Source organism: Lonchura striata, chromosome 9, assembly GCF_046129695.1.
Source record: "Lonchura striata isolate bLonStr1 chromosome 9, bLonStr1.mat, whole genome shotgun sequence".
Taxonomy (NCBI): domain Eukaryota; kingdom Metazoa; phylum Chordata; class Aves; order Passeriformes; family Estrildidae; genus Lonchura; species Lonchura striata.
Genome location: NC_134611.1, coordinates 18,731,296 through 18,755,619, shown reverse-complemented (window position 1 = coordinate 18,755,619; position 24,324 = coordinate 18,731,296). Strand labels below are relative to the sequence as shown.

Sequence of the window (24,324 nt, the reverse complement as noted above, 5' to 3'; positions counted from 1 at the left end):
GATGCGCTCAGAGGCCAAGGCTGCCGCGGACAGCCCCTGCTGCAGAGCAGCCGGCCCGCCCCGACCCGGTCCCGCGGCGCCGGGGCACGGCAGCGCCCGCGGCCGGGGCTGCCCCGGCCCGGCCCGGCTCCCGCAGCCCCCCGCGCCCCCGGCCGCGCCCGCCGCCGCTCACCCAGCTTGCCGCGGGACTCCTCCAGCTTCTGGATCTGGTTCTCCAGGAACAGCACGGCCACCCCGAACACCAGCACCGCCAGCAGCTGCAACTTGGGCGGCAGCATAATCCTGAGCAGCCCCATGAGCAGCAGCAGCAGCGCCGCCCGCCCGGGATCACGACATAACGCGGGGCCCGGCCCGCGGGGGCCGGCGGGAGCCGCGGCGACGGCGCGGCCGAGCAGGGACGGAGGGAGCGCGGCCGGGGGCGCGCACAGGGCCCGGGGGCGCGCACAGGGCCCGGCGCCGCCGCTCTCACATCGCCGCGCGCGGCCCGCAGCGCGCCCGCCCCGCCCGCGCGGCCCGGCCCGGCCCGGCCCGGCCCGGCCCCCGCCGCGCCCCGCCCCGCCCCGCCCGCCCTGCGCGCGCTGCTCGGCAACCGAACGCCCGGCCGCGCGCCCGCCCCGCCCCCGCCGCCGCCGGCCGCGCTGGGCCCCGCCCCGCGGCCCCGCCATTGGGCGGCGCTGCCGCGGCCCCGCCCCTCGCGCTGTCCGATTGGCCCGGCGCGGGACTCGCCCCGCCTCCCCAGCCGCGCTGCGCCGCCGGAGCGGGGCGGTGTCCCGCCTCTATGCGTCCCTTTCTGATTGGAAGGCGCTGCTTGCGGTCCCGCCCATCCGCCCCTCCTCGTTGGGCACGGGCACCGCAGGCCGTGGGGAAAGCACAATGGTATTGGTCGGGCCGGCTGTCAGTCACCGGGCTGGGGCCGAGGTGACGGTTGGCAGTTCCCGAGAAAGGGAAAAGGGCTTTATTCGGGGTGGTTTCCGCAATGCCCGACCAGCGTTGGGGAACGGTAGTTCCTCCAGCCTCGCTGCGAAGCACTGCTCTGAACAGGCTAAAATGTCTTTGCTCTAGAATTCCAGGAGATACTCTGGGTTAGCAGTTTCTGCTTGCAGTGCTGGGGCTGGGAGCAAGTCTATGCTCTCCCGCATCAGGCGGTGTGTCGGTCACCCGCCGTGGGTGAGGTCCTTCCGCGGCCCGGCGGCGCTGGCGGGGCGCTCGGCACCGAGATGGCGGCGGCGGCCGAGCTGCGGGCGCTGGGGCGGCGCTGGCTCTGCTGGCTCCTGGGGCTGCAGGCGGTGAGAGCCCGGCCGGCGCGGTCGCGCTCGGGGCTGAGCGCGGCTGCAGCTCCTGCGAGAAAGAGCGGGGTTGAGGGCGGGGAAGGCGGCGTAAGACGTGGCCCGGGGCGCGCCTCCTCCCGCTCCTGCGGCCGTGGCGCCTCTTTTGCGTTCCGTGTCGGAAACTGGGCTCTACTTCTGCCCTTTTTCTAAAATAGTTTGCATTGGCGCTGCCTTTTTTTTTAATACAGTAAATTATTTGGTGTGAAAACAAAGCAACAGTGTAGTATGTATTTGGAGCCAAAGCCTTTGTGGAGAAAACGCTGATGAAATGAGGCGCATCACTTACTAAGTGCCTGAAATTACCTTGTTCTGATGGGAATTTGCTTTCTGAAGTGTGAGGGGTTTTTTCCAATCCCAATCAGAGACATTTATTATGATTAGTGATTTATTGTTTCCTGAAAATGTGGTAGTTAAGATACTAAAAATTGTGTAAAAATATTAGGGATAGAGACTTTCTTCTATTTATTTTTTCCTTTACCTCTGTGTACTTTTATTCTCAAGGTGTTTTGAGCTTGCTATGTAACCAAAACCACTTGAGTGAGGAATTATCATGAAATGGAGCCTTTACTTGCTTTCATACACTGTTAGTGTTTTGGTTGGTTCTTTCTCAAACACACAACCCAAAAAAAAAAAGTCCTCAGGAGATTCTTGGCTTTACATTCATGGATTGGGGATCTGCTGGGCAAAGATGTCACAGAGAGGCTGCTGGAAGCAAAGTGACAGTGCTACAGCCCAGTTATTGCTCCAGGGGAACAGTGACACTTCAGTGACACTGAAGTGAAAACATGACAGTAAAACATCAAAGGGGCGGATGGCAAGCAGCAAGGTGCAAGAAAATGGTTTTAGTTATTGGCATCATTAATTTAATAAGTGAGCCATAATTAAAATATAGCTTCAGCAGGGTTCAGAATGCTCCTTGGGGGCTTTTTATACTACTGTGTCATTGTTGTATTTCTTATTGCCAGTATTCCTTAGAAAACAAATACTTGAAAAAAGGTAAATACTCAGTACTTTGAAAACTAATTACCTTAGTAAAAATCCTTAAAAAAGGTTAAATTATTCCAGTAGAACAGGGTTCCATTGTCATACAGTGCCATGTAGGAAGAAGAAAAATAGCTTTTTTCCTGATAAAATAGTGATTTCAGAGTAGGTTTTTTGTGTTTTATACTTCTCTGTTCGTGCTTTAACTCTGACTTTTTTAGTACCTACAGAGAAATAGAATAATGAGGCACCTAATACATTTTCTACCAATCCTCAATCCATAATGTGTTCTATCTGTCACACAAGTGACATGTCTTTCCTTCAGCTGCAGGCTGGCCACTTCAGCAGAGGAAATGGGTTTTGTCTCTACGTAACTTGGGTGTGCTGCATGGATTAGATGGCATGTGAATGTGAGGAGAAGTCTGTTTTGCTGAATGACAAACATAGTTTTTCTCCTGTACTTTTCTGTTGGACCCAGCATAGTTCTTCTGAGTCTTGGCTTGTCATCATCCAGTTGAGTTTGCTGGTGCCTGTCACAGCTCTGAGCACAGTGATGCTCATTGTTTCTCTGGTGCTTTGCATGTACTGGGTTGTGCCTGGGGTCTTTTACCCAGACTGAAAAGCATCTGGGAAAGCCACCTCCTGTCTCTCCCTTCCTTATTTCCTCTCTCACATTTTCCCCTCCAAAGCAAGCAGCTGCAAGGGGAGGTTTTAAGCCAATGTGTAAAAAAGTGGGAATGAGAATTTGCTACAAGAAAGGTATTGAGGGGCTGGAGTGAGCCCAGAGGAGGACAGTGGAGCTGGGGAAGGGTGTGGAGCACAGGTTCTGTGAGGAGCACCTGGGGGAGCTCATCTGGGAGAAAAGGAGGTTCAGGGGGAGCTTCACAGTCTCTACAAGTGCCTGAAAGGAGAGTGTGGCCAGCTGGGGGTCGGCCTGTTCTCCCAGGTAGCAAGTGATGGGATGAGAGAAGATTGCTTCAGCTTGCACAAGGGGAGGTTTAGAGAGGATATTAGGAATAATTTCTTCACTGAAAAGGTGGTCAGGCACTGGAATGGGCTGCCCAGGGAAGTGGTGGAATCACCATCCCTGGGAGTGTTCAAAAGGCACATGGATGTGGCACTTGGGACAGGGTTTGGGGCTGAACACTGTAGTGCTGGGTTAATGATTGGACTCAATTATAATCTTAGAGGTCTTTTCCACCCTTAGTGATTCTATGAGAACAAAACCCAAATATCATTTCAGTGTTGTCATTGGTTGCGTTATTTTGGCGCCGATAAAAAGCAGAGATGGTGTTTTGCATAGAAACCATGTAATTGAATGGCCTGTCTTAAACTTTTGCTGATAAATCAGAATTGCAGGTTTTTATCTGCACTTCCACTTAATAGTGTGTGCAATTTTCCTGGAACATTAATGCAATCATGAAATTAAAATCCTACCTGGATGTCGTTTTGAGCACTTTGGTTAATTTCATCACTTCCTGGTGTGTTTTTCCTGAGTTTAGCTGTTACATTACTTTCCTTGAGAGTTTTCAGTGATCCAAAACTTACTGAAATTCTTTTTGAAGAGGAGGCTTTGGAAAGCTGTAATCATGTGCATTTCAGCTAATTCATTACCTTTGGGTTTTCTTCTTAACTTGAACTTAGCAATAAGAAAGCAATAGAGCTATCAGAAGTGTATATAAATTATTTTTGGAAGGTCTGATACCTTGGAATGTATATATTACGAATGTCTAGAACTCCCTGATAGGTCAAGACCCTCCTCCTCAGTAGGGTGGTGTTTTGAACCCTAGGGCTGACCATTTAGGCATTACTGTAAAACAGTCACAAGTGACTAACTTGTTCTTTCTAATCATTGCAGCATTTAAAGCCATCTTTTAACAAAATAAATTAATATTAAGTGTAACATTGTGTTGACTTTCAGGTAAGTGTTTATGGAGCACAGTTGTCATCAGAAGCTTGCAGAGAGCTGGGCTTCTCCAGTAACTTGCTGTGCAGTTCTTGCAACCTTCTTGGGCAGTTCAATCTGAATCAGTTGGACCCGTTCTGCAGGGAGTGCTGCCAAGAAGAAGCTCAGCTGGAAACTAGAAAGGTGAGTTTTGGACTAATCCCTTGTGGAATAATTTAACATGTCATCTTTATGAAACTTTTCATTTAAAAAAATACATGAGAATCTGGGTTATCATCTCAAGAGGAAAAAGCAGCATTTATTCATAGCCAAATATAAATCTTACAGGGTCTAGATTTCCAGACTTGCGATACTGCTGTAAAATAATGGCCCTGTACCAACAGGGAACCTTTGGTTCTTTGGCAGCCCTTCTCTGGTGTGACATCACCATATTTGGGAACTATATCCAGCTTCTTTTAAAAGGAAGATCCATGGGATTGGAAGAGGGCAGAAGAAGAGGATGAGGAGAGTGGTGCTTGATGACAGCTCCTGCTTGGTCACTGGCCCATAGCACAATGGCCAAGATAGCTGAGTTCAGGCCTGGGCAACAAGAGGCTGCTGCAGCCTCCAGGCCAGCTCCTGGAGTGGCACAAACCTGATGGCAGCATGACTGCTCAATTCCATCCTGCAGCCCTGAGAACTGCTGGGTATTTTGGGAATGATCTGTCTAAAGAGCTCATGCTGTGCTTCAATCTGTTTAAGGCAAAACCTTTCCTTTATCTGTAGTAAATAAATATCTGTGATCCTTAAGGTATGTTATCAATGAAGAATTGTTAGAATGCATGTTTTCTAATATGTGGTAATTTAAGAGTGTTCTAGAATATAGTGAAGACAAATGAATTATCAAGAAAGTAGAAGTTTCAAGGATGAGAGGTGCTGAAATTATTTTTAAGGGTTAGGAGATAGTGAAATAACTGATGTAATGAAATTAATGATGAAATCTAGCAGGTTTTTCCTGTCAATTAAATTCAGCCTAATATTTAAAAAAGAAAGCCTGCCTTTAATTTTTAATAAAATTACTGATTACAGTGTTAGGTATAATATATTAAGTATCAAGAAGCATATGTTTGAGATTGGCAGAGAATTCATAGTTTAATTAGTAGTTTCCTAATATTGACAGACTTTAAATTGTAAGTTTTATGCATTAACAAGGTAATATTTAAATACAATCCTTATGGGACTTGATATGCAAGGCTTTTTCTTTGCTAGATGTATGAACCTTATAAAGGAAAGTTTGTCTCTGGGGAAAGCTCCAGTTATTTTACGTGTGTATACATATACATATATAAATATGTACGTATATATACATAACACAAAAAGTTTCAGAATATAGTCTAAGGAAATGTACTAAACAGGGAGTGACAGAATAGAAAGGGTCTCCAGCATGTTCAGGTACAGTTGTGCTGGCAGCAGCAGCAGCAAGGCTTTGTGTCCTTGTGTAAAGAGAGGATGCTTTAACTTGCTCAGGTAATATTCTTAGAGTTTTGCCTCTGCATAAAATGTAGCAGAAGAACTTATGGAGCAGGACAATTTCTGTTGTCTTTTGATGGGAAAATAAGTTAGAGGAACTATGTTGCATTTCTGTCAATGTAATTTGTGAGAAAAATGTCTTAATTTATCAATAATATGCTTAAGGATCTAAGTTAGTTTGTACTGTAAACATCACATTAATAAAAGTTGTATCAAATAACAGAAATTAAATTAATAGGTAGCCTTCTTAATTTCCTGAATCAGACCTAGATTTCATTGAGTGGATAATTACACTTTCTGTGCAAGGATAAGCAAATGCCATTTTGTGGTTAGGACTTCATGTTGTAAATGTTATTAGTCTGAAAACTTTTTCTATTTTAGTCATGATCAATGAAGTAAAATAAATAGCTCAGAGCTGGACAGGGTCTCAAGGGTGTTTGACAAATTCCTTCATAGTGAATCCAATTTCCTTGTATATTCACAGGAACCAAGAAATTGTATCTCATAAGTTGTTGTTTTTTTAATCTATTTGTGTTTTATCCAGTTTCATTTTCTGCTTGGGCTTTGTAGTAAATGTGAACAATGTAGATTTTGATTATTACTTTATATTTCCTTATTTCTGAAGAAATGTATTACGAATGATATTTGAGATTTGGAGCTAATACGGTAAGCATCAGCTTGAAGTATAGGAGTGATTATGATAGTGTTTTCATACATTTCATATCTGAGTTTGAATGCAGGCTTTCCATATTGTGTGCATGAATGGAAATATTGGGTTGTTCTAACATTATGATTTATTGTAGCATCATTTCTAATTTTCTTATGAATGCTGTTTCAGGAAGTAGAAATTTTTTATACTGGTACTACTGTTTGGAAATGTTTATTTCAGATTTGTTGATTGTTGGGAGGTTTTACATTTTTTTTAAACTCATACTCAGTAAATTCTCTTGAAGACTAGCCAATGGAAAATTAGTGTTTGGAGACAGTTAATATTACCTTAACAGACTGCATTCAGAATCATCACATTTTGAATTGACTAGTGTTTTAACATAATGCTGGTTGTAACAGATGTCTGTAATTGAGCTTGAGATTTTATTATTGCATAAAAACTAATATAATTTTTAGTTGCATCCTGCTAAACAAGAATTTTCATGCTAGGTATGCAGACTATGAAAACTGAATGCTGCCTTTTGCTATAGTTTTTCCTTTTCCCCATTTTTTTCTGTTACCACAGAAATCTTTCTAATGACAATATGATAGGAAAGAGTGAATGAATATTGAAAGTTCTTAAAGGCTTTTTTTTCCTACTCTCTTGCTTGTAGAATTTTTCATCTTACACTGAGATGCAGGGTTTCAGAGTAAGATGTTAGACTTTCTGATTAGCAGCCTGGCATGTTGCTGAGCTCCAGAGCAGGGGTGCTCTGGCTTTGCTGAAGTTCTGAGTCTGTGCTTGAACATCCTCAAGTGCAGGAGCCGCCCTGCTCTGAGGCACAGCCCAGTGTGTGACCCAGCTCGCTCCTTACCCAGCAGCTGCTGCTTCCCAGGAGCTGCCACAGCACACTGGTGGTCTGTGCAACAAACAGCCTTGGCAGCTACTGGGCTTCCAGGACATGCCAGGATTTGAATTTTATTGTCTTTGCAGTCACATGGCAAATACTAGAAATAGGAAAATCAAGAGTTAGTTTATTGTGTGACTTGTGCCTGAGTTCTAAATGAGAATTTAAAACTAAAGGTAATAGCACATCTATATGAGAATTTTTACATAATTGGTGCTCTTCACAAATCATCTATGAAATATCCTCAGGCCTAAAAATATTTCATGCTGCATACTATCAGTCCAACCTCAAATGTGATGTTTATAGATTTGAACTGTTTCATAGCCTTGAAAGAAGTGTATTTATTAATCCTGCTCTTGTTATTGGTCCAGTAGTTTGTGAATTGACATTGTGGAAAATAGCTGTGAGATATTATTGTTACACAAAATTTGTCTTGCTCTGAGCTTCTGCTGACACCTGTCCAGTGAAATATTTTAATTACTTCATAACTGGACTGTGGGTAAAATGAAAATTGTTTTGGTTATTTTCTTCTCCTCTAGAGATTTTGTATGCAATCTCACACTAATTCAGAAGCCAGCTTAAACAGTATTGCTCTAGACAGCTGCAAGTTTTAAGCCTCAGTCTGTCAGATGCAGAGTACTGCTGGTGTGTAAAACAGAGAAGGATGAAATGGAGGTGAAGCTAACTGTGCGTGAAATTGTAGTAGCAGGAGAGATTGTCCATATTTTGCAGTAGCTGAAAATAGCTGCACTCCATCTGCAGCTTCACATAGGCTGTGTGATCATTTCAAACATAGCTATGAGCATATTCCGTTAATTTTATTTATAATCTTAGATTTATCCCAACAATATATGTGTGTCAAAATTCAAATTATTTTAAAAATCAACTCTGTGATAAAATTTGCAATACATTAAATTTTATAGTTGCACTGTTCAGGATTGCTACAACCCATAAAAGTTATCAATATATCTAGATAGAGCATTGGAAAATGTATTTTGCTCACTCTAATATGTGTTGAATTTCAGCACTTTAAATTTCTGCTGTCAAGTATTTGTCGTATTGTAATGTTAAGGTGTTTGGTGACTTGGAAAACATGACACCAGGTGTAATGACTAGGTGCTTCTTCTATTAGAAAAACCAACAAAACAAATTGAAAGCTTTCTTAAAACTCCACCCTTTTACACATGTAGAATTCTTAAATGTGCTGTCATGAATTATAAGGAGGAATAAGGTCACATTCTTGTTCAGACTTACTTTTTAAAACTCAAAAAATCATTTACAAAACTCACAATAATTGGTGGAAGAAAAATAACTTGAAATGCTTTTAATATTTCTGGCTACTCCTGTATGACCCAATTTACATTCATTTTTCAGGTTTTTTTTTTATTTTCATTACACTAATTAGAGTGCTACACTCAAATTGCTGCTGACTGCTTTCTTGTTCTGCCAGAGGCTCTTAACATGAATAGGTCTACTCTCATTGGAACTTCTGGTTTTCAACTCAATGGTTAAAAACAGAGAACTACTTAGTTTGACATCTCAGAGATGTAAAGGAAGTGTAAGTAATATCAATACTTACAGAAATTAATTAGAATTTTTTTTTAATTTTTTTTAATTAGAATTTTTTATGTATAGAATAAAAAGTCTCCTTTGAGTCTCCTACTCAAAGCAGATCTCAAAGTTCTGAGGATCTCAGAGAATGCAGGTTATACAGTCTTGCATAGTAAATTCCTCAGTGCTTAAACACCATCATTGTGACTTCTTTTCACCCTTACATTCAGTCGGAATTTCCTTCCCCACAAATAAATGAGAGCTTAGATTCTGCTTAGCTTTGTTCAGAGCAATTTGCCTGTGGTACATATCACTAATCACAGGAGTAGCACTGGTTCACATAACTGGTTTTTGACTGTTAGACTTGTTTCCACACTCTTATTTAGAGTTAGGCATCTCCCTTCACAGGATAATGAGCTGTCAGTGGTAGAAGTTGCTTTGTTGCTAAATTTACTGATGACATCAGTTCGAAATGATGTGTGTGTGTGTAGAAGTGACTTTCTTGGCTTGCTGTATTATAGAGCAGTAATTCATAATGTTCCTGGCAGTGAGGCTTTCTGGCTGTTCCCTGTTAACCCACAGATTCTTACTCATGTTCTGCCTCCAGGAAAAGGAAAGACAAGAGGGATTTTGAAAACTTTGAGCTTCCTATATAAGTGCATTCTCTCCCACAGAAAATATTTTATAGTCTGTATCTCAGTGTATATTCTTTTGAAGTTTTCTAGTTCAGAAGATTAGATTCCTAGTAAAAGTCACAAATGAACTGCTAGTTAGAAGAGTTTAGAAAAAAAGCAAAAGAAACTTTCAACAAAATCTCTTTTTGTTGTAAATTTCTCGGAAGGACAACTTTGCTTTCTGTCTGTGTGGATGGAACACAGTAAAAATTAACTTGCCTGCTTTTATAAGAGGTCATTTACCCTATTTTTCAACAGTACCATTTTGCCTATACTAAGGAACTTTGGCCATTAAGAATAATAACATCTGTATTTTTCTTGACATTTTTTGTAGTCAATAGGAGATGAGGACCTGTATTCTGCAGACCTGCTTATATCATAATATGAAATTAGAATTGTAGTGAATTTCATAATAACAGTGTTTACATTGGAAGAGAGTTGTTACTAAATATTTAATGGAAGATAATCTTGTATCTGAGGTGAAAATTCTAGAGGTTTAGCTGTAGTCGCAAGTTTGCTTTTCTGCTTATTCTCAGAACTTAACTATATTTTTGAAACTGTTTGATATTAGGAGAGGACATATTGGAGAGAGTCCAGGTACCATAAAGCCCCTTTTGTGGCTCTGCCTTACCAGCCTGTTTCATTTCATGTTTTAAGACATGCAGATACTGTCAGCTTGTTACAAACAGCTCTGCAAATCCAGCCTTAATGACACTTTGTTACCTGTGTCAGGCAGGGTCACCTCGAATTAATAATTAGAAGAAAGCAGTGTGTAAAATATAAAATGTCATAGAAGTGAAATGAGGTATAACTTGCTGTATTTTATTTAACTCTTTTTTGTCACCTTAATCTAACAGAATTTTATTACAATCAATCAAATTGTTCAATACCACTTTTTGCAGTTCAGTTTGGTCTGAATTCCTGTTTGGTTGTAAACATTAATGGTTATATAGCATGAATATCACTTTTCTTCTGGAGTCTTCACCATGAGTAACTGATAACAATACCATATCAATGTATAAATGAAGCACTGCGGGAATTGTGTCATGCAGAAAATGCTTCAGTTCTCTTCTTAATAGCAGGCAAAATGTTTTCTTTCATATAAGTTAAAGTTCCTTATTTTTACAATGCATATTTTTAACTACCATAATTCTTACGCAAAAAGGTGTTATTCTGATATAATTAGCACTCTCCATATTTAAAGCAGGCATGACCAATAATGTGGTTTGTCACTTTTCATTTGTGAAGAGCCATCCTGATTGCATCAGTATGGACTCTTACAAGAGTTTCAGATGCTTTCCAAAAACTTTTGAAATAAACTCAAGTTGATGCTTTGAAAAAGATGAGGGAAAAGTTCAAACATTGTCACAGTAACTTTAGAAAACGTGGTAGTAAAATGTTATAAAAAAAAGCTAAGTTCTTTTTATAGATGCAGACATGAATCAGCACTTGTTTTGGATGTTAACATGGACACCAATAATACTTTAGAATGTCTTTATTTCATTGCATCTAGTACTTCCATGAGCAGTAAAACAAGTGAAGCATTACTTTAAAATGAACTAACTCATGAGTTAAGCATTGTGTAATGAACTGACTCGAGATGTTTGTGTGCTTCCATGTGATACAAGTCATTCTTATTAATACTTGAACACAGTGACTGCCTTCAGAAGGAAACTTGGAGAACATCTGCTCTGGACACAATGAGATGGTAGATATTAACAACTAGGCTTTTGTGGTGGGCTAAGTGATGCAAATAAACCTGTTTTTTTTTTTTTTTGCAAAAGACACCTTTGTTTAGAGTTATAAATGAAGCCAGTTGATTCTTCTTTTTTCCTGGTCTAGCCATCGAGAAAGCAGATGTTATTCCCAGCATGAATCTAAATCTTTTTGTATGAGAACATTTAGGTTTCAATTATGGCAGAATTACAAGCTCAAAATGTAGACATCAATGATTGAGCTGTTTTCTTTCTTAAATTTCTATAAGATATTGGCCAGGAGTTACAAACTGGGAGTAGTGAGGTGTTACAAAATACATACTGTAGATTCATACAGTGATTTTGTTCCATAAAAATTTTGTTTGGAAGGAAAATTACTAAGAATAATTTGCAGTAATTGGAATTCAAAAATGTTCATTTTACTGTTGTCCTAAATTTGATTGCACTTAGCTTGTGATAGACTTACATAAAATAGTTAATTTACTAGATAGAAGGCTATTTATTCTTTTGTCTACTTCTTTATACTGACTTCTTGATAGAAAAATGCAGATAGCTGTCAGCATCAGATAAATCAGTATAAATGTTCAGTGGATTAGTGATTATGCAAAGGAATATCTAAATCTAGAACTGCTGATAGAACTGTTGAATATTTTTTTTAAATTACAAAGAGACAATGTAAGTGAAGTTTATTAACCCTGTGCCATGTTTCCTCCATCTTTGTAATAACTTCAAGTTTTAATTCCAGAGAAATTTTAATTATGCAAGCTAGTATCTGAGCTGTTTATCACTGGCTTTTTTAATTAAAACCTTGAGTTGGGTGGTGAAAAAGCTTTTCAGAAGTCTATTATTTATGATCTCTTGAGTATTTATGATCTCTTGAGTGTTGTTTCATAGTATTTTGGGGGTTTAACAGTCAAATCTTAGGTTTTTATCTTAAATACAATGTTTAGTTGAGAATGTACCTGTAGTTAGGCAAATTTCTGAGATGCTGTTCTGAACAGATAATGCAGTGTAACAATCTCATTTCAGTTTCCCATGGAAGTAATGATTATTGATTAGTTCACGCCAAGAGAGAAGGTGTGATTTCCCTGCAAATGATTAGAGTATTTCTCATGTTCTAATTCATAGTATTTAAGCAAATACTGAGTTGGCCCTGAATCAGAATTTGAATATTCAGAAATGAACATGTATTTTTGGTAGTCTATAATGCCCCATCAGATAGGTGACAGAATATTAATAAAATTGTCTTGGAGATTTCTGTTGTATCATTTGTGGTTTGGTTTTTCAGAGGGGTTCATGAATGTTAGTTTTAATTACTTGTGTTCACAGTTCATATTTTAAGTGAAACATGAGTTTATGTAATTCCAGTAAGGTTATATTTTCTATACTCAGACTTGCTAATTTCTTATGAAAACATTGTCTAAAAGAACATGAAATTGTTTATGAAAGGTGACAAATTAAAAATTCTTTAATTAAGCCCATTCTGTCTGCTTATCTATAAACATTGGGTTTTAAGGCTTAGAAGGAAGTGATTTGGTATACATTATTTTATATATATATAGTATATATACTATGTGTAATATTAAAATGCCTTACTTTGAAGTGTGAATTTCTATTTTAGTAGCTGGAAAATCTTGTTAATTTATTTAAGATTCACCAAACTATAGAATCATTTGCATGTTGCAAAATAGTCTAAAAATATGACAGTATGCAAGATAATTAGGTGAACAGTTTTTAAGTTTAGATATTGTATAAAATTGAAACTAACTTATATTTTAAGGAGACTGAATCTGAGTAACTTGCACAGCTGACGGAAGTGATTGATCTTTAAGTGCAAGTATCAAAGTTAGCCCAGCCTGTGCATATTACTTCACCTAAGACCTGTTAATGTAGTAATCTGTGCTCTTTCCGTAAACACAATCAACTAAAATCAACCAGTAGCCCAAATGGGAAATTTAAAGTCACTGCCTTATCTTTATTATAAGTATTTCACTGTTCAAGTTAGGTTTAAAGTGGAAAATAAAGTTTCATTTAATGAGATTTTGTTAGTATCTTTAGGAAGGAAGAAATAGTTTTCCTATTACTAACCCATAATTGCTATTGTAACATGTCCAGTTGCATTTAAAATGAATCTTTCTTTACACCAACAGTATATCTTATGATCTTTTTTTGTTGTTGTTTTTACATTTTTAGTATAATGAATGAAAATTATCATGTATCCTGAGTGAACAGTCAGTTGTTGCATAATCTGAGACCAGTCTGGAACTGTGATTCTGTCTAGGATCTTGTAATTAGTATCAACAGAGTAGCATATTGTCTCCTCAGAGAAAAATAGTTCAACAGATAACACACTATAAATAAACTAGTAATTTAGATTACTTTTGTCATTAACAGCTTCTATTTATTATTACAGCTTTATGCAGGAGCTGTCTTAGAAGTATGTGGATGAAAACTGGGACGGTTCCCTCAAGTCCAGGGTAAGTAAAGCCACTAGTATGTATTTCAAATATGAAATGCTGTCACAGCTGAATGAAGTACTGCTGAAAAGGTACTTTCAAGTACATTACAAGTAGTCATAAATTCAGTATATTGTATCAGTAAAGTTGCATTGACCAGAAACTCATAGAACTGGTCTCCAGTAAATGATAGATGAAATTATATTGTGCACTTATGGAACAATTTTATTTTCACAAATCCTGCCATATAATTGTTTTATCAGTGGATAATGACAGTCAACTAACAGGAACAGAATACAGTAGTGCAAAAGGAAAATCAGTACCATCAGTGTCTGATGGGAGGAAGCTGCAGGAAAAGAATCTCTGAGAACTTTCAAACTGGGCTTTTATTGTAAATTAGGGAGGAGCTTAGGTACTACCAGTACTATGGTTATTTTGGGTTTTTTCCTGTAATGAGGACACCAGTACTATACTCCCTAATGCTGTGCTTTGGACATAGTTGGACATAAGTACTAATCTAGCTTCAGAATTTAAAATTGCACAAACAGCATGTCTCCATCTACTGTGGGAAGTATTAATACCTTCCTGTTTGAAGGCTGGCTGACAAACAGTGTGGAAAAAAAAGGGTTTTAAAACAGGTTACAATTTACGTAAGTTGTACTGCATTATATCCTTTCCTGCGCCTCTGCCCACACAGTTGAGTTGAATGACAAGGCCAGAGTTCTCTTCTCTTTTCCACTGTATAAAATGTCCAAATTAGAATTCATTAAATGACTTGTCATACTTGAGGGGCATAAGGAGATTAACTTCATTAGTGCAGGAGTCCATATTATCTCCATGACCATTCAAATTTAGCAAAGATAAAAATATTCTCTACTGTTGTTGCCCATTCACTCAACTGCTTTATGGTTCTGGATTTGTAACAGTTAAGTGCTCATTTGAGCCATAGGTGTGAAGGAAAAGGTTAACCTGTTAGGCTGACTCCAGCCTGCATTGTGTCCTCAGTTATCTTCATGTGTAGATTCTTGAAGGGAATGGCCCTCAATTCCTGCTGTGTGCACACTTTGAAACATGTTCCAAAGACTTGGAATGGTGCAGAAGGAAAAACTTGAAAATTATGACTGGTGTTTTTTCCTTTCAATTCTTAGTTATCTGAACCTCTTCAAATATTTACATTCTTTTTATCATATAGGTTACTTTTTAAAGTGGCTGGATGCATTTCATTTTTTTTTAAAAAGGATCTCTGTTCTGACCACCAGTTTTGATTTAGTACAGTAAGAATTAATAAAGAACTGAGCAGTGCACTTAATTTTTTTTTGTGTTTTCATCACCAATTTCTGCAGCTACTCAATCTAAACTTACCTTAACCAAATTTACAGCTAGGGTACTAGAAGAGGTTGGAAGATGGCATATGTATTAGAAGCATACTTAGAAATTTTTAAAAGCGGTAGAATATATTCTTTCTACTGGTACTTGTCTTCACTAGTATTAATCTCAGAATACCCAGATTTTCTCCTTTATTTTAACTTCTAACAGAAACAGTTTTTAATGTCTCCATCTTAAGACATTTGCATTCAAGAAGTGTTTTTATTTCAGCTTTTCACTTGGACATTTGCTATGGAAGGTAATTGCCTTAAAGTCATGCTGCTGCTTTTGAAGCATTTTCTGTGTAGGCTTCATTCAACTGTGTATCCTGTCACCAACAATGTCTCATCACAAATAACTGAATCCTTTTCCATAGCTTCTGTGAGGGTTTTGTCAAGAGTTTGTTTAGATGTGTTTGGTTTTTCTCCCAAGAATATACACAAAATGGCATTGTTAATTGCAGAATTTTACATGGATTAATGTATGTTACTACTGTATTCTGAGATTAATAACTGTGAAGTCTTGACCTCTAAATACCTGTGTAAATTGTTTTGTTACTTGGCTTAGTCCCACAGATTTGATGTGTCTCAGGCTACATCTGGATTGTTTTATTTGGCTAAGGGATGAGCAGTGTTGTTTCATTGTTTTTCTGTTGTGGTTGGATTTTCTATTATGCGATTCACATATTAAAATAGTTAAGGATGGAAATCTGTTGAATTAATAAAGGTTTGTAAAAGTTACACAGTTGGAAGAAGCTGTGGGTTGCTCAGTCCTTCTCTGTCAAAGTTTCTTTCAAAATTACTGGTTATATAATCTTCAGCTATAAACAGTTGCTCAATCCACCTGTGTGCCTGAAATGTGAGAATCATTACATATGGAATATATTTGTATATACTAGGAAAGCAAAGGAGTGAAAAGTGATGATAAAAATCTAGTCCTCAGCAAGAGAATGGAAAAGTCTGGTCTTCAGCAAGATTATCTCAGTCTTGAACTGGATGTTAATGTTTGTAGTGCCACACCAAACCACTAAATCTGGCATTTGTGATGTGGCTAAGGATGTCTGTTAGGTTTTTCAGATACAGTTTCTTGTGATAAGTCTGATAACAGACCACATTTCTGTATGCCTCCTTTAAATTCAGTACTGAAATATTCTTACTGATAAGTTCCCCTTAAAGTGCTTCATTATAAATTCTGTACTCTAAAATTAATTTCTATATTACATATATTTTGAAATAGTTCTGTATAAAATTGTTCTTAAATATTTGTCATATAAAAGCACTCTATCAAAGTAGAATATTAAAAATCTAAGTGACAAGATTCATAGATGAAGCAATATCTTAATATATCAGGTAACACAATGACAGTTTTTTAGCAGACATCCATAAAACCGAGGCTCTGGAATAGAATAATGAATTAGCTGGGTCAGTGATTAATCTTGCATATTTGTTTTAAGTTGACTTTTCAGTGGCAGCTGTGTTCTGCTCACCATGAGATAAGAGATTGGTGTTTAGACTTCTACATTCTCTCCAGTTTGTTTAAAAAACTGAATTAGACAGGGTTTTTTCATTGAACATTCCTGTAATATTTCTCTCCATTCTTTTTCTTTTTTCCATAAAATAATTCTCACCTCTCCTTGTGAGTTAAGAAATGGACATGCTCCCAGCAAATCTATTCTAGAAACAAGGTCCTTAATCCTTGAACTGATGCAGTGTGCAGCTACATTAAATACTCTGACTTCAGAGTCAATCAGCACTTTATATCACCTAACTTCTCCAAGTCTTAATGGAATTCTTTTAGCTACTAAAATGTAATTTCTCATGGGATTGTATTGTATGAGGTAAGATCCCTCATTTCCTAGTTATTTTAATCTGCAATTCATAAATACTGACAAAAGAAAGAAAATTCTATTAACCTTAAATCTTGCACAGATAAAAGCTTTACTAAAACTCTTGCCAAGAACTATGGATATTGTAGTGGGAGAGAGGCATTGCTTTATTGTAATCTTTTGCAAATAGATGATGCACAAATTAAAACAGTACTTCCCTTCAGACTGAGAAATGTCTCTTGCCCAACTGCTTATACAAAATACCCCATCTTTGGGATTTTTTGAAGTTTCTTCTTCAGGCTTGATTGGAGCTCTGTCTTGGATTCATTTCTGAAAGCATGTGATGCTTTTTATAAAATCACGAACAGCTGCATTGTAACTTGATTAGGAGACTACAAATAGTAGTTATTGATGTGCCATATGAATTATTAATTTTTTATCTCAAATTGAGGTCTCCAAAAGGTACAGAGCTACAGTAATTAAAATGTAAATAAATGCTTGCTGTGTGCCATAGTTCAGTCTTTTTGCTTGGCTTTCATTGTAACTTTTGAAGCAGACTCATACCATCTTCAAAACTGCAGAGCATGTATTTGTGCCCAAAACAAATGTCTCAGGGAAGACAGTGCTTTTGCCTTGCCCAGTGATTTACATATTCACATTTCTAGCAAGTATTTCCAATTTTCTTAGCAATGCTTTACTATTGGTGGCATTATTAAAGGTTGGAATTTCCTGTCTTCATAAAATGTCCCTCTCTTACTCTACCTTTTGTTTGATTTCTTTTTCATGGATTTAACACTTGATAATTGGCAATGCCTCAATAAAATGTTTTTTAATTCAAGTTCATTTCAGGTATAAAATTGTCAAGTCTGTATGGTCAAGTCCTTTGTGCCTTTTTTATGTAAAATTTTGCAACATTATGCACTTGCATCTCAGTAAAATTTCTTACTTTCAAACAGCTTGTGTCTAATAATTCATGGCCAAGCAAGCAGACTACCCTTTAGCTTATCTGAAGTAATATTACACTTGCTGTTTATTCAAGTTTACTCAGAACAACTGTTTGTTCTGCTTGGGGAGAGGCTTCATGTCCATTTTGGGTCAGGAAGTTCTCTTGTGCTGTGTCCTGCTGCACCTCCGAGAGTAGTGCAGGTGTGTGTGCATATACACAGACTCGCCCTTTGGCCACAGTGATTCTGAGGCTCCTACAGTCTCCACTTAGGGCTCTGGGATTTTACTCCAACAAACTAGTTTTCACAAGACTTTATTACACCTCTGTTTTCTGTATCAAAACAAATGGACATTGTAATAGGAGTGACTTCTCCATTCTACTGTGGTAGTAAGTAAAGGCTTGTTTTATGTCCTTAAAGCACTATTCAGTGTGGGCCAGGCTTTAAAATGCTCATACACACTTGATCCTTCTCTGACCCTGTAGTTGTAGCTGATTGTGGGGCAGTCCTGACTGCTCTTCAGGAACACCTCAGGAGTGCCTTCCAACAGAAGTGCTTTGGTACTGCTCATCCTTTAGTGGAGCATAAGGTGAAGTGGTTTTGCAGAGCTGTCTGAAGAACAGCTCTGACTTCTGGTCTGGGGTTTAATTCACCAGAACATGGTGTCATGGCACCGAGCTGAGGGTTCATCTTGCAGAAGTCACTGTGGAAAATGCCTCCCCTGCTCATCCACAGATAGCTTAGAGAAAGATTTATTTCTCTGTGGTGTGTAATTTCTAAAGCTGCTACAGAGAGAAGAAAATGGGGAGATAGCTTGAATAGGATTTAGTATTAAACAACAAACTACTAAATAATAGTGTATAGATGATGTGTAAATACCATTTATAGATAGACCCATAAGAAGTAATGCTGATGTCAGAGTATAGAGGGGAAGCTGTTGGAGCAGTGTGAAGGTGGAGCATGTGCACCATATCCCATGATAAGCAAGCAGTCATATGTCCCTAAATGTGCACTGTAACTGCATCTGACTTCCTAACCCCATCATTTCAAAGATTGCTAATTCAACTCAAGGACTGATTTTGTGGAAAGGGAAAAAAAAAAAAGCGTTTGATAGGATAATCTGTGGTTTTAACGCATGTCAGTATTTGAGTTTCTCATTTTAGCTTCTGAAATTCAGAATATACAAATTAAGTTATTTGTACATTGAGTGTTTTTCTTTGTTGCATTGCAATTCAAGTGAGTGATGCAGAAAGTTACTATGATCAGCATTAGAAATAAATATGCCATAACAGAAACTAATTTTGTTCCAGCTGTCTAAAGTTTCAGGAAAAGCATTCTGTAGTGCTTCAGCTTTCAGAAGATTTAGACATTTGACATTGATACAAGTGTGTAATAGTTACTTTTAATGTGGCAGAATGTAATGCTGTCTATAGAATACTTTCTTCTTCCACCTAATGTGTTTCTATTTTATGTGAGCTTGTTCAGTCCAACACTGCAGCCAGAGAACAGCCTCTTGTGTGTAAATAAGCTTTCATCTATCACTCAAGTAACAAATCCGCACACCTGTTACAAGCTTGAAGTGCTGTAACCCGAGGTTGTTTCCCAAAGGCAATATTTTATTACAGTCAAGTTCCAGAGTTCAGATTTGCTTCAGAAACTTTATCCATTTTACTATGCTCTCTTACCATTTTGTAATTAGTCACCTACTGTACTGACTGCTTCTTACAACCTTCTTTTCATATAAAGCTCTAGAGACTGGTTTTAGCTTTAGATTTAAGTTGAAGAAAAATATGGAAAATTCCTCCAGAAACACTTCAACAGTCTGTGGACTTAACAAATAATAAGAAATGTCTTTGCTGCTTTTTTGCACATTACTTTTGATAACAATCAAGACAACGTATCACAAGAGCATGGGAAATACTGAAGTTCAAAATACATCTTGGAGTTTAAATCAGAATCAAACTGCAGTATGTGAGCAAGTACTGGTTATTTTGTGCTATTTGAAATTGTTGTACACAGCTTACAGTGACATTAGTGTGTACTCTGTGGAAGGAATAAAGACAGTTTGAATGAGACAACTCATTTTCTTCAGGGCCCTGGTACATCTGACAGCTCCATGGGCCATTAGTATTTTTTTAACTTGTTTATATTGTGTAGTAGTTGGTGCAGCAAGCAGTGTATATGATTTTTATCTGTACTAGGAGCTTGGTGAAAGAGGGAAGAAAGTAAATACCATTTTGTATAACCATGCTGAGAAAGTGTTAAGGTAACTGTCTGCAGTAATGTAAAGATAGGTATAAAGATGCCAGGGGATATGTCTGCAATTACTGAGGAAAGCACTACACTTTGTCAAGCAGTTTGAAACATTAGTCCTGAGGTTGCGCTCATCTCCATGCACCAGCTGGATGCACTGCAATTTGTGAGAGATTCATTGTTGTCTAACCTTGAAAAAGCAGCTTTAACATGCAGCTGGCACCCTGGTAGGAGTCAGTCTGTACTGACAGGGTTCATCTTTGGGGAGATGCCGCTGACATACTACAGGAGCATCCTGAATCCACTTAATGTCAATATAGATACTAAATTCAGCTTTTAGCATGTGAAGAAGAAGAAGAATGAGAACTGTTATTTTCTTAATAAATTTTAAATATTTTTAGAACTCAGGCATTCATTAGGGTGAAGTGCTAGGAAGTAGGGGATTATGCTCACACTTTGTCCTGAAATACTTCATATTTTCAGAGTTAAGGTTAATGCAGGGCCTGTGCTGCTGATAATGCCTGCTGACAGGCACTGCAGGTGAGGAGTGGTGCACAGCAGCTCACCTCAGACCTGGCCTTCTCTCCATGTAGCTGCCTGACGGCCCATAGAGCCTTGATACCGACAGCCTTCAGGAGTGTCGAGAGGAGAGGCAATACAAGCTTCTCTTCCTGTTTTTAGCTTTGTTTTCTTGCTGGTTTTCAACACATAATCTCAGAGATCTCTGCAAGACAATACTGCCCATCTTGTTCAGAGAATAACACCTCTTCCCACAGCTTCCTGTGTGCCCTGTCCCCCGCAGAGCTGCAGCGTGATGAGATGGGTGTCACATTCAGCCTCCCTCACAGAGCTGATCCTCAGCCAGATTTTGACTGCTCCAACGCTTTTCCTCCCATTTCCCTAGCAGCAGCATATGGGCCAGTCTGTGAAGGCTGTCAGTTGTGTGTGCAGATAAAGTGCCTTACACTTTTGCACTAGTGTTCAAGGAAATTCCAAGCAGACAGAATTCCTGTTTGGATCACCAGCAAAAATAGGTGTTTCTTTGGCATAGTAAATTTAGTATTATTAATTTTGTGAAGGTACTAAGATTTAAACATTAAAATATGTTCTAAAGCATAATTAAAAACCAATAATTTGGGGAATACTAATTTGACATAAATTTACTTAATGCAAGTAGAGGAGAATTTGATTTTCTTTCTTTTCTCCAAACTGTAGCTTTCGTCAGGAGTGATAAGCCAAAACTCTTCAGGGGACTGCAAATCAAGGTAAGTAGAAGCCTAACTTTTTTGTTTGTGATGTTATGAAGAACTACATTTGGTGGGGACAGTCCTGTGGATTCTTTTCTATTTGCTGATCAAGTCATCCTTTAGTAGAGGACATATATTTGCATTGCCAGTGTGAATCTCTAGAAGTTCTTGCTAGTAATATTGATTTGTTTACTGCTTAGTAACTGGTAGTAATTCTTTGGTGGTGGTGAGGTTCTGGTTTATTTTATTGTTGTTTGGTTGCTTTTAATCCAAAAAAACTTATTGTTATAGCAGATGGGAAAAGAATCTGAGGAATGTTTATATTCTGTTCTTACTTTATAGATATCTTGGATTTACTCAAGCTATTTTGTCATAGTTTCTCCTATTTTGTTCTCCCCTGGTTTTCCTATGGAGCTCCCATTTCCATACATTCAGTGATTCTTGGGTTTTTCTTCTCCCTGTCAGAATTCCTTTGCTGTGTTCTATTGTGCTGGTTTTTCTCCATATACTTCAGACATCCAGCTTTATAAAAATGCATATACTGGTGTTTCTTAAGACTTGCATATATGCAAAGTTGCATAAGCTGCACTGCCTTAAGCTCCAGCAATTCTTTGGTTTCAAGATCTAATCTAAGACTTCATCTTCCTCTTAAAATCCTATGTGAACTTCAAGTGTACTTCAAAGATACACATCTTGATTCTCACATCTTGTGCTGCCATCTCTGTTGCCCAAATGGCACCATCTGGAATCATTTCATACTATGCATGGCTGCAATAAGTGATTTGTCTTCTCAGCAGCAGATTCTATGTAAAACAGATTTCCTCTGTCTGTCTCACGCATTTGTGTCTCCGTGTTACCCAGTTTCTTTCAAAAGCTTTTTCTCCTTCTGTACGTCTGTTTCTTTTTTTTTTTTTTAACTTTGAAGATTTATTGAACATCAAAGCAGTCTAGACTACAATTGGTATCAAGTATTACCAGAAAAAAATGTGAAAATTAATCTGTTTATTTCACAGGACTTCTGGAAAACGCAAGAGGTACCACTAGCTTCATTAAATGAAACCAACTAGGTTAGCTCAGCTGAGCAAAGTGGAATACTCCTGGGGAAATCTTTCCATAAAGTTAAATTTATTTGCATTACTTAATTTGGAACCTAGTGATTTTGAGAAATGCTGAAGAATTATGTTACCAGCTAGCATAGTAGGCACAGATAAAACACAGGAAGAAAGAATGTGATTACATTATAAATTGATAGTAGAATTTCAACCTATTAAAGTGACTCAGAATTTCTAAAATGGTAAAAAGGCTGTTGATCATATAAGATAAATCATTCATCATCAAAAATCTAGCTTTGGTAACTTAAAACAGTTGGAATAAATCCTTCTTACCCTCCTTCAAAGCCAGGCCAATGGCAATGCCCCTCTGCACAGGCAGTAACTGCTGTGATGCACCAAAGAGAACCAGGAGATGTTTCTGACCAAACCCCCCCCCTTCAATTAACCTGTTCCTCCACTTTCTCTGACATTAAATGTAAGTCAGAAGTCTGAACTGATTAAAATCACTTGAGAGCAGGGGCAGTGTTAGCATGGAGAATGCATTTGCTGATTAAGGTAACTGACTTTCCTTCTTTCCCCCCAGTATGTGCGTGGTTCTGACCCTGTACTAAAGCTGCTGGACGACAGTGGGAACATTGCAGAAGAACTGAGCATCCTCAAATGGAATACAGATAGTGTGGAAGAATTTCTAAGTGAAAAATTAGAACGTCTATAAATCATTGCTTTCTGTCCTCTTTCCTTTTCATATTTTGTCATGGTAATCTTCTCAGATGAAGTGCACTACAATTGAAGAAACATTCCAACATCTGTATTAGTTTAAAAATATCTGTTGTGCTGTACTAAACATCTTATAATTAGAAGGGAAGCTTGAGCACACATATCTGACAAGTTGACAAACAATAGCTTGTCTTAACATTATTTCAACTCTTAATGAATTTATCACTAAGAATGCTTTGTTTCAAAGTTAATTATGCAAATCTCAGTTTGTTATAATCAGATCTGTTTTTACAAATACTCTTAAAACTGAAGAGCTTCAAATAATAGAAATTATTACCATGCTTTTTGTCTGCTGCTCTTTCTTAAGGAATTTAGAACCAAATGCAACCTATCTCCCAAAGAAACTTGGCTACTAATGCCCTTTTTTATTTGTATTTGAACTGTCCTTTTATAGAAGCCTTGTTTACAGTGAGTACATAGTTCACAGGTTTGAAAGCTGATGGAGAAACTCATGCTCTGATAATGTGAAACATTTAGTAAGTACACTTTAGTGAAGACTACATAGAAAACCTCTGAGGTGTATGAAGTCAGATGTCAGGTGTGCTCTACATCAAATGTTTTGCTTCAGAAAACATGAGCTATAACTCTTTGAAAAGCTTTCTTTCCAACTTTCAGAAGTTTATTGGAAGTTTGTTTATTAAATTAATTTAGAAACTGTTCTTTTAAAATGTGTATTTTTCTCGGTTGAAACTTACATGAACAGGGAATATAGACAGTATGTATGGTAATGAGTCAAATCCATTAAGACTTGTTGGGTTTTTTCCACTTAGAGTCAATAAATATGGTAATCAAGAATAATGTGAGTTTGGGTTTTTTTGGGCATTTTTTTTTGATGTCTAATTAGCAAATAAGTGTTTGCTGTAATTGCTTCATGCTCACCAGATTTGGGTTGGATGGGTATTATGCTATGACCTGAAGTGGTACACAGTTTCTGTCTTCATATATAATTTTATATCTAAAAAAATGTGTCTATAATTTACAGACTTTATTTCCAGCTTTTGAGAAGAAATCATCAGCTTTATAGCATAGCAATAAACCTGGGACTGAGACCACACTGAAGTATCAGAAGTAATGCCCTAAGGTGATTCTTCAGGCATAGTATTTGGAATTTTTATTCCTCAAATATTCTTATAAACTCAGAGAGAGTGTATGCAGCTGACTCCTGTTCTTGTGAATATGCTCATG

General features: G+C 38.2%; 2 protein-coding genes across 2 annotated transcripts in view; one reads left to right on the top strand and one right to left on the bottom strand.

Annotated features, from left to right (window-relative positions):
• HS2ST1 (heparan sulfate 2-O-sulfotransferase 1) overlaps positions 1-406 on the bottom strand; it is a 77,949-nt gene extending 77,543 nt beyond the window's left edge. The window contains exon 1 of the mRNA XM_021526700.2: positions 173-406. Within this exon, the coding sequence (XP_021382375.1) occupies positions 173-296 (124 nt within the window). The 5' untranslated portion in view covers positions 297-406. The remainder of the gene's footprint in view (positions 1-172) is intronic.
• Positions 407-1,177: 771 nt separating this feature from the next.
• On the top strand, positions 1,178-23,937 carry SELENOF (selenoprotein F). The gene is made up of 5 exons (XM_021526737.2): positions 1,178-1,286; positions 4,231-4,398; positions 13,634-13,697; positions 21,279-21,328; positions 22,946-23,937. The coding sequence occupies exons 1-5, from the start codon at positions 1,218-1,220 to the stop codon at positions 23,075-23,077; spliced, it is 483 nt and encodes a 160-aa protein (XP_021382412.1). The 5' UTR covers positions 1,178-1,217; the 3' UTR covers positions 23,078-23,937.
• Positions 23,938-24,324: the final 387 nt, after the last annotated feature.